Source organism: Tachyglossus aculeatus, unplaced genomic scaffold, assembly GCF_015852505.1.
Source record: "Tachyglossus aculeatus isolate mTacAcu1 unplaced genomic scaffold, mTacAcu1.pri scaffold_225_arrow_ctg1, whole genome shotgun sequence".
Taxonomy (NCBI): Eukaryota; Metazoa; Chordata; class Mammalia; order Monotremata; family Tachyglossidae; genus Tachyglossus; species Tachyglossus aculeatus.
Genome location: NW_024044941.1, coordinates 124,549 through 135,198, shown reverse-complemented (window position 1 = coordinate 135,198; position 10,650 = coordinate 124,549). Strand labels below are relative to the sequence as shown.

General features: G+C 49.0%; 1 protein-coding gene across 1 annotated transcript; it reads left to right on the top strand.

The window, feature by feature from the left end:
* Positions 1-2,662: 2,662 nt before the first annotated feature.
* Positions 2,663-7,044, top strand: LOC119923722. Its single transcript, XM_038743006.1, has 4 exons — positions 2,663-2,833; positions 3,520-3,559; positions 4,466-4,526; positions 5,757-7,044. The coding sequence occupies exons 1-4, from the start codon at positions 2,663-2,665 to the stop codon at positions 7,042-7,044; spliced, it is 1,560 nt and encodes a 519-aa protein (XP_038598934.1).
* The last annotated feature ends 3,606 nt before the right edge of the window (positions 7,045-10,650 follow it).

Sequence of the window (10,650 nt, the reverse complement as noted above, 5' to 3'; positions counted from 1 at the left end):
ATATTTTCCCTCGGTGTCCCGTCTGGGGCTTTGGAGAGTTCATTTTTTTCTGACACCTGAGGAAAAATGTCTTTGCCTCATGTTATCTCTTCTCCCAGTAGCTTGATTTTTAATATCTCTAATGGAATTTCCCACATTCACATTTTTCTTAATTTGTTTGTTTATACTATGTTTTGTTCGTATATACTAAAAACATTCAAGTTGAAACCTCCTGTTTCTCCTTAAAAAGAACCCTTCCACTTCCCCAAAGTGGGAATACATCACAATACCATATGTTGTTTCTTAACATGCATTTGGGAAAGTATGGCATTCATAAGAGAAGCAGCGTGGCTTAGTGGAAAGAGCATGGGTTTGGAAGTCGGAGGTCATGGGTTCTAATCCTGGCCCCACCACCTGTCAGCTGTGTGACTTTGGGCAGGTCACGTTGCTTGTCTGTGCCTCAGTTCACTCATCTGTAAAATGCGGATTGTGAGCCCCACGTGGGACAACCGGATTACCATGTATCTTCCCCCAGCATTTAGAAATACTTAACAAATACTATTATTATTATTATCATAATGAAGCACAGGCGGCATAAATCAAATGGATGGTGTTTAGCGCTTAACTGTGTGCTATGGTCTATGAATAAGAATAGCCTCCAGAACCCCTTACTATATATCAAGTTCTGCCGAGTAATGATTGGAGTGGAAGATGTCAAATAAGGATATTATTTATAAATGATGAAAGTAAAACTAACCTGCTTTTGTGATAGTGATTGAATTCTGATGGAGTTAAGTGGTGGAGTTTCCAAATATATTTTTTTTGCCTAAATTAATAAAATAGCAACTTAGAGAAGCAGCGTGGCTAAGTGGAAAGAGCACGGGCTTTGGAGTCAGAGGTCATGGGTTCAAATCCCGGCTTCACCAATTGTCAGCTGTGTGAATTTGGGCAAGTCACTTAACTTCTCTAGGCCCCAGTTACCTTATCTGTAAAATGGGGATTAAGACTGTGAGCCCCCCGTGGGACAGCCTGATCACCTTGTACCTCCCCAGCAGTTAGAACAGTGCTTTGCTTATAGTAAGCGCTTAACAAATGCCGTTATTATTATTATTATTATTCACTGTGCAATCAAACTACAAATTTTCGAGCAGAAAGAAGAGTTCCATCAAAGAGGTGGCAAAGTTACCAAACCCCAAAAGTTTCTAGTTACCAACAAACATCCCACTTAAACTTTTTTTTTTCAGTCTGTATTGTCTGTATTTCACCTCTCAGGCAAAACTGTGGCTGCTTTAAATTGGAATATAGAAGTTGAATTACTCTAATTATAACAAAATGTCTCACAACAAAAGCTATTTTAATCTTCCTGCTTTAAACGATCTTCTTGTAGAAAAATTCACAGCCTTGTTTATTCTTTTGAAACAAAATTGTAAAATGTTAGCTATTTTCCCAGTTTAGTTGGCAGTGTGTCAAAGGTTCATATTTCATTTCATCTGAGGAAGAGGAGTGCTTCACTGTGGTTTTCACATAAAACTTTCGTAGCTCGAGTTGACCCCAGTATATACAAATAAGGTTTATTCCTGTTCCAAAGAAGCAAAAAAAAATAAATAGTAAATCAAGTTTCATCCCCATACTAGACAGAACAATTGCAACAATTGCAGGGGAGGTAGGGCTAATTTGTATTGACGGAATAGAATAAACCTGACATATTAAAACCAAGCATCAAACCCAAAGTATTTCCTCCCTGAGGCTGTTTTGGAGTTTTTCTAGGTATACCAAGATCTACAGAGTGCCCCTCATCGACTTTTTATCCTCGGGATAGGGAGTAATAGTAGTGGTAGTGGTAGTACTAGTGGTAGTAATAGTAGTAGTAGTAGTAGTAGTAGTAGTAGTAGTAATTATATTTATTAAGCTCTTACTATGCTGTATTAAGAAATGGGAGAGACTACCCTGGTGAGAATTACACATGGTCCCTGTACCTTTGGGTGCTCACAATTCAAGTGCTTAAGTGTGGAGAAGGAACTGTAGACCAACACATTAGGAGTGATAAGACATTAAAACACAGTAGAAAAAAGTTCACAAAATCAGCATAAAGTCATGGTGGAGATGGAGGAATCAGAGAAAGCAAGGAAACACCTTTTATCACAAGCCCTGTGTACCTGGACCATGCTGGAATTGGGAACGCTAGGTGTTAGGAACAAAGGTTGCTGTTACCACAGTGCCTTGCTCGGTGGAGATGGAGGAGCCCGAACAAGAGTTGGACAGAGACAGAGACAGAGCCAGAGTTAGAGAGAGAGATAGAGAGAGACAGAGACAGAGAGAAGGAGAGACCAAAGGAATCACACACACACACACACACACACACACACACACACACACACACACACACGCACACACGCACACACACACACACCTGCCACTGCTTCCTCCCTCCCTGGAACCAGGCCCTCCGAAAAAAGAGTCGCCTTCCGCCATTGAAATTGCCCCTTCTCTCTCCCCTGCTGAAGTCACTCCAGACGCCTGCCCCCAGCCCCGCGGCCGGCTCCCTTTCCTCCTCACCCCCAAGGGCCAAGATGGGCCCTCCCTCTATGACGCAACTGTCTTTATGACCCGGCTCTGGGGGCTCGGTGAGGAGCTAGTCTCTGCCCAGACCCAGACACAGGATCGGGCAGGTCCAGGAAGGACAATGTGGGACATCCTGGAAGCTCTCCTGTTCCCAATCCTTGCCATACTATGGGGTCTTCAGTGGCCTCTCCCCGACGAGGGATTCATCATCATCTTCCTGGTACTGCTTCTCTGGGAGAGCCAGTGGGGCCACCTGGAATTGATGATGAAGAAAGAAAAAAACAATGATGTGGTAAGGACCCCGATGTGATGCCCCTTGCCTACAAGTACCGAGGGTGGGTAGGGCCTTTCAGGAAGTGTAACCTCCGCAGTCAGCTTTCTCCAGAACCCCCACCTCTCCCCCTCAACCAGCCACCCTCAAACCACCATGCGGCGGGTGTCCAGAGCCCCAAGTGCGACCATGGCCCCATTTTCTGCTGTGAGCTCTCTAAACTGGAAGCTCGATATGGGCAGAGAACATGCCCACTCATCCGGTTATCAAGTACTCTCCCAGGCACTTACTATAGTGCTCTGAAAACAGTAAACACTCAAAAAAACCCATCGATTGATTAATTGCCCAGGGCATCTGCAGATCTCAGGGGTCTTTGGGATGGGCCTTGGGAGTTGCTTGTGCTGGAGACAGGCTCTCTGGAGTTTTGTCTGTCAGGCTCTTCATCCTCCAGTTCAAGTCTGCTCCCACTCTCAGTCTCCTTGCTGACCTACCTCAGATCGCCTAGAATAGAACCAGAGCCATGGGCCAAGACCCCCTTCTCATGATGAGAAGATCGAGGGCAAAGAAGGGACAAGCACAGCAAGGAAGGGTTGGGAGCCGGGAGAAGGGAACGAAAGTGAGTAAAGGATTTTTGTGTTCCGGTCTAACAAAGACATTGGAGACCAGCCCAAACCTCTGCTAATCATGTTGCCCCTTTTCTTTATCAGCGTGATCCCAATTCCCAGCTGGAGGATGCACCGGATGAAGGTACCATCCTGGCCTTCCCTTCTGTTGTCCATGCTCCCATCCCCACTTCTGAACGCCAGAATTCCAGGGCCTCCTCTCCCGATATTTTTTCTAATGACATTTTTAATTGCTGCATACCAGGCACCGTTCTAAGCACTGAGGGAGATTCAAGATAGGAATCTTGTATACCAAGTGTCCCACATGGGCCTCTCAATCTTAGTCCTCATCTTGCAGATGAAGTAACTTGAGGCACAGGAAAATGAAGACAAGACTAGAAAATGAGAATCAATATTGCTGAATGTATAGAGCAAGGGCCTGGGAGTCAGAAGGACCTGAGTTCTAATTTCAGCTCTGCCACTTGTCTGTTTTGTGAGCTTAGGCAAGTAGCTTCGCTGCTCTGAGTCTCAGTTTCCTCAACTGTAAAATGCGGATACCTATTCTATCTCCTACAGAGACAGAACTGTGACGCCCACCTGGGACAGGGACTGTGTCCCAAAGTTTAGAACCGTGTTTGACATATAGTAAGCACTTAACAAATGACATTATAAAAAAAATAGGTGGCAGAGTCAGGACTAGAACCCATATTCTTCTGAATCCCATACCCGTACCCTATCCACTAGGCTAGGCTGCTTCCTCGGCAGAACACCCGAGTCTAAAAGGCTCCAGCCCTTTTCAGTCCCAGAGTCCTAGAACAGAGCCAAGCTTTATTGGTGTCCCTAGTGATCTTAGGACAGGGGCCAGGGGGAGGATGCAGGTGACAACTTTTCTCAGGGTGCTATCGTTCCATCCTCCCTCAGGGTTGACCTAGCAGGACCTAGAGGGTGGAGAGGTAGAGCCCCTCAGTTATACCCCAGGTCCAAATAGCAGGAAGAAGAAGAACCCACACCTCTCCAGGAACTCCAAGTAACCCATTCATTTGGTATCTAGTGTGGAAGATGTTGGAGATTTGCGACCAAAATCTAAAAGATATTCTGCATCTCCTAAAAAGGTAATCCATTCATTTTTTTCCCGGTCCCTGGGCCTTTGCCTAGACCTCGAAAAAACCCAGGGTAGAAGACAGGGACTCAGGGAAGAGGGAGCCAGTGGTGGGGTGTGGGAAATGGTGCGGGAGGGGTGCGGCAATGACAAAATAGGTGTTATGGTATTGTTGGGGGATGACCAGATCAGATGTGGGGGGCAGACCTCTTGGTGGGCACGCGTGTTGTGATATCTGGGCATGGCTTGCGAACCAACAGAAGCTCAGGTCTCAGTTCTCCCTAAGAGGGAGGAGTTTGTCCTCCAGATCTGCATGCATCAGGTTTGGGGATCCCTTCTCATTCACGGTCTAAGGGATCCCTCGGTTCCTTGACACTGGGATGGTGGAGTGACTGCAGATAGACCCGATAGAGAGAGGCGTCCTGGGGTGGAACTGGGACCCCATTTAAGGAGATGAAAGAATATATACAATCCAAAGGAGAAGAAATATAAACAGTAACAGGACTAACAGGGCCAACAGGCCAGGAGGATCAGCTAGTAGAATGTCCTGATGCTGATTTGACAGGGATAATCATCATAATCATAACAATAACAATAATTGTTAGACCCCAGTGTGCAAAGTATTGTACTGGAGTAAATATACGTGAATAATATCAGACACAGTCACTGTCCCACGTGGAGCAAACAGTCTAATAAAGAGAGAGATGAGGTCCTTAACCTCCCTTTTAGAAATGAACAAACTGAGGCGCAGAGAAGTTAAGTGACTTGCCTGAGGTCAGGCAGTAAGCAATCATCAGAGCTGGTTTAGAATGCAGGTCTCCTGATTCCCAAGCCTGGACTCTTTCTCCTGGAGTCCCCCTCCTCTGCTCAAGCAAAGATGGGTTTGTCTTCTCCCAAAAGTTGTCTGGGGAAGGGGATTTCATCTATGGATGGTCTGACTCATGACTATGCCACATTCTCTCCTCTTGCTGCTCTCCACTGGACAATTGCCCTTTGGCTGCTCAGATCCTAGTTCCTAGTGCTCGTGGCTCTGGCCACCTCAATGCCGTTCGAAGCCCAGTCATCGTCCAATTGGCTGTGGCTCCCGGCTTGGCCTGGTGGTCGAGGGGATGTGAATCAGGGGTGGTGATCCCTAGAGAAAAGAGTGTCATCAAGAGCCAGTTACTGAAGTCCCAGGGCGTGAAAGCCCTCAGTGGCAGGAGTTTGATTCCCTCAGCTGTAACGAGTGGCTGTTCTTTCACAGGTGTGACATGGACACAGTCTCTGAGGAAACGGATTGCACCATCTGCTGGTGCCTCAATCAAAAAGCCCAGGGTGTGTTAATGGAGGACAGCACTTCCTGCTCCACACAGTCACCGCTCCCTGCTGGCAAGAAGATAGTGACTCTCCCCAGTCCATCTTTACATGGAGGCCTGGACTCAAGAACTCACCTTCCCTGGAAGACCGGCTCAAACCTCACCTCAAACAAAGGGGTCCGTGATACAGGGGCCCTACCTCTGCAAAAGAACAAAGGGCCTCAACTACCTCAGCTGGAGGAGAAGTTTCAACAGCTGCAGGAGCCAGGCTTCCCACTCTCGGGCCCAGCGGACTCAGCGGACCCACCAGAGAAAGTCCTCCGGGTCGTGGAGCCGACACCGTCTGAGAGTTGGATCGATCTTGAGGCTTCGCCTTCCAAGATCTTGCACCCCTATTGGGCCCCTCTCCTCATCCCCAATAGCCACGGCGTCCCGGGGCCCCGGCACAGAGGAGCACTCGGGTCAAACCACTGCCACATGCCCAGTTCTCTAGAAGAGAGGAGGGAGAGAGTTGGTGCCAACATTCCCGGATGGGAATTACCCGAGAGCCCTAGTCTTGAGGGCCAGAAGAAGTTCGAGCCCAAGACGGGAGAGCGAGTGGCCCTCAAACCCGATGCAGAGGCCCGTTCTCTTGGCAAAGAGAGCTCTGGGCATACTGCGGTGCTTCCACCCACTGGGAACTCGGGCCACAGGGTGTCGGTCGTCACGGACCACGTCCCCAGTGTCTTCGGACCCGATGGCGGCCACACCCCGAGGCTCCTGAATGGGCGAGAGAAGGCCCCGGAGGAACGGGTGGCCCAACGGCCCCCACCACACAGGAACGGGGTGATCATCTCCCTGGTGTACAGTGGGAGGGACACCAGGGCCACCTGCCAACAGGCTCTTCCTCCAAAACTGGGCCCCCAAGCTCTCTCCATCACCAGACATTCGGCCCCTGCCTTGCCAAAGTCCTTGCCTCCACGTGCTTTTGAACCAAGACCCCAGAAAGCGTGGAGGGTCATTAAGGAGCATGACCAGAAGGCCCAGTCATCCCCGGAGTTGAGCTGGAGCTCCAGACCACAGGAGCCCCGGGAAAAACTCACCAATCTAGGTGGCCTGTCGGAGGAGTCCCTGAAGGCCCTGGAATCAATCGGCCTTAATGCTGAAGCACACGACTTTCCTCTCTGGTCTCCCTTTAATATGTCACCTGAGTACACCCGGCCTAGCATCTCCAACGGGGCCGACCCAGCCTACTGAGAGACCGGAGGGCCGGCCGGCCCTGATCATTGCCACTGATCGGGCTCAGGGGGAGATGTCTGGAGAGCCTACCCCAATGGCAAATGATCCAGAGAAATCACTGGCCGGCCACCATTCCCAGGAATCCCAGGACCGGAACAGACCTGGAAGAAAAAGCACTGGGGCCCCGGGCCCAGAGAATGAGGGGCCAGATGGATTGGATTTCCACCCTGTTAATTCATCGCTACCCCTTCACAGGCCTGAAGGCCCTGCCGCGAACCCTACAGCAGTCCAGAGAGGGCAGATGGACACCAGCCAAGGCCAGAGCAGGCCCCTCGTGCCTACCATGGCAGCGAAGGCCCCGGCCCCTGCCGAGTCCCATGGCCTTAGAGCTTCGAATCCGGGCCCAACATGGACCAGCAAGGGCACACAGATGACACCGAAGGCTGTGCCCAGGAGGTTACAGATGTGGATCAGGTCAATTGCCAAACATCGGGCATTGGAGTAGGCTCCAGGGGTCTGCTGAGAGATGCCTGCGGGAGAGGGAAGAAGCAGAACTCTGCCTGGCCAGGGAACACCAAACCGTTCTTCCCCGAGGGTCTCTCACGCCTGTGGGTGGGCTTCTCCACCCTGCTGAGCCGCGGCCCTCACCCGTGTCCACTTCAGAATCGTCCTAAGGACGTCTTCCCGGGCCCTGGGCCGAATAGGCCCAAGGCCCCCTAAAGTGCAGAACCCTGACCTGCAGATGGACCAGAGCACTGCTTGTGCTCGGGGGAATCAGTCAATTCCTTCCGTAGTACAGCATCTGATGTCATTCAGCATCTCAGTCTATTAAATGCAGTCATCTTTCTGCGACAGGGCCGTGTCTTCCATCTGTCCCGCTGTCTGAGAGCTTCTGACCACTGTGGGGATCTGGATGGTGTCCATCACCCTTCTCGTGGTTGGGAAGAGGAACGGGGAGCGAGAGTGTGAAGTTGTGGTAGTCAGGCTTGGGAAGATGTGGGGACGATCAGGCTCAACCCAGAACGGTCTCGAGGGCCTCAACTGCAGTAGAAAAGCAGCATGGCCCTGTGGACAGAAAGCGGGTTCTAATCCCATCACCTCTATTTGTCTGCAGGGTGACCCTGGGCAAATCACTACACTTCTCTGGGCCTCACTTCCCCCATCTATCAGATGGGGATTGAGAAGCTGAGGCCCATATGGGACAGGGATTGGGTCCAACCTGATTACTCGCCACCTACCCCAACACTTAAAACAGTTCCTGGCACTTGGTGCTTAACACTTCAGGCCTTCAAGACTTTTTAATTGAGAGTGAATCAGGATTATTCGAGGTGGAAAAGGAGAAATCGGCTTTCTGCAAAACACCTCCTGAATTGATTTCACTACCCCCGGTCTTTAGTGCCTGAAAAAAGGAATATTACAAATGCAAAAGGAGAAACTTGCTTCTTTCAGAAATTATCCCGTTAATTTGTCCACCACAGGTCTTCAAGACCTGAAGACAACATATAGGAGATGGAAAGGGAGAAATTGGCTTGATGCAAAAAAAATCTCCTGCTTGTATTTCTCTACCTATGATCATCCAGGCCTCCAAAGAGAATATTTGAGGTGAAAAATGAGAAATTTGCCTCATGCAAAATAATCTCCAGACTTTAAGTACTCTTACCTAAACTTTTCAAGACCTGCAGAGTCAGTGTATTCAGTGTACGGTTTACTCCAAAAGAAAACAAACCAAAAAACCCCTCTAATTTGTTTCTCTGCCTATGGCCTTTAAGGCCTGCAAAGAGAACGTTTGAGGAGTTAAAGGAATTATGACCCAGATGCAGATTTCCTCTTCTTTTTAACAACCTCATCCTTACCATCCTTGTGTTTCATTCTAACATTGTGAGCCCCTGGAGGTCCAGGGATCATGTCTAACTCTCACTTGTGTATTTTCTTCCCCAGTGATTAGTAGAGAGCTCTACTCACAGTAGTTGTTTAATAAATACTATTGCTACTACTACTACTATTACTCCTCCTCCGACTATGTTGCCGACTTGTACTTCCCAAGCTCTTAGTACAGTGCTGTGCACACAGAAAGCACTCAATAAATACGATTGATTGAATGAATGAATGAACAGTTACCAAGAGAGAAAACCCCCCACCTTTTCCGGATTCAACATGGGCTTGCCCAGGCAGGTGTCCACTTTGGCCACCAGGCGGGTAGGTCAAATTCAAGCCCTTCAGACTGGGAGAGGGAAGGGCTTCCTTCTCAGAGCCGTTGGGTGGGGTCAGGGTCGGGATCCAGGCTGCGGCCTTGTAGCCCAGGACACTGGGCCCAGGATTTTTCCCAGGGTGCACTGCGGCCATGGAACCCATCGCCACATTCCAGACAAGTACAGGCTCTACCAACTCTGTCGAATTGTGCTCTCACAAGCATTTGATACAGTGCTCTGCATGCAGTAAGCCCTCAATAAATAGCATCGACTGCCACTGAATTAAAAACCATCTTTTTAATCAATGTTCTAGGGGACACTTCCCTAGAGCCCCAGAGTCAAGACGAACTACTTGAAAAACTGGGAAGGGACCTCGAGGACCGTGTCAACCTGGCCCTATTTTGGATTGTGAGGTCGACCTCTATTCTTTTGTAAACCTCATGGACGTGTTTGAATTTCCTTGAAGACGTTTTCATTCTATTTATCTTTAGAAAAACAGGTTGGAATGGGAGAGGAGAGAATCCAAACTCCTCAAGGACCAAACAAGCTGGAAGGCACACCCCAGGTTCCTCAGAAACTCAAGGTGCCGAGAAGACCGACGCCACCCCTCAAGCCCTTCCTGTGCCAGGTCGAGCTCTTGGGGAGCCAAACGACAACACAACTTGATGCATGCAAATGATGCTTACTATCTCTTTGCAGGAACCTATTGTTTTTCAATGCACTTCTTAAGCACTTACTATGAGCCAATAACTGTAGTATGCCCCGGGGTAGGTAAAACATGGTCAGTCCCTGTCCCACATGGGGCTCACACTCTAAATCCCTACCTTCCAGTTGAGGTAACTGAGGTCACCCAGCCGAGAAGTGGCTGAGCCAGGATTAGATCCCAAGTCCTCTGACACCCAGTCCCATGCTCTATCCTTTAGGTCATGTTGCTTCTCTAATTTTCTTTCAATCTGAACGTCTTCCAAGAACAATCAACCAATCAATGATATTTATCTTTTGTTTGATTAATTGATCAATTTCAGCTCTCCCACATACCTGTTGTTTGGCTTTGGACACTTCACTTCTCTGTGCCTCTCTGCTCCCTCATCTGCAAAATGTGGATTCATTTTGTTCTCCCTCCCATTGGGATAGAGATGCATGGACTTGGGACGTACCTTTAGATGAGATCTTCTCCGTCCTCTCAAGTGGTAATCCATCCACCTGGGCTGCGGACCTCATTCCCTTTCATCTTATGAAAATTCTCACCCCTTCCCTCCTCCCTTCCTTAACTTCCATCTTCAACTGCTCACTCTCCACTGGTTCCTTCCTCTCTCCCTTCAAACATGCCCACGTCTCCCCCACCCTAAAAAACCCTCTCTTGACCCCACTGCCCCTTCTAGTTATTACCCTATCTCCCTCCTACCCGTCCTTTCCAAACTCCTAGAATGAGTCG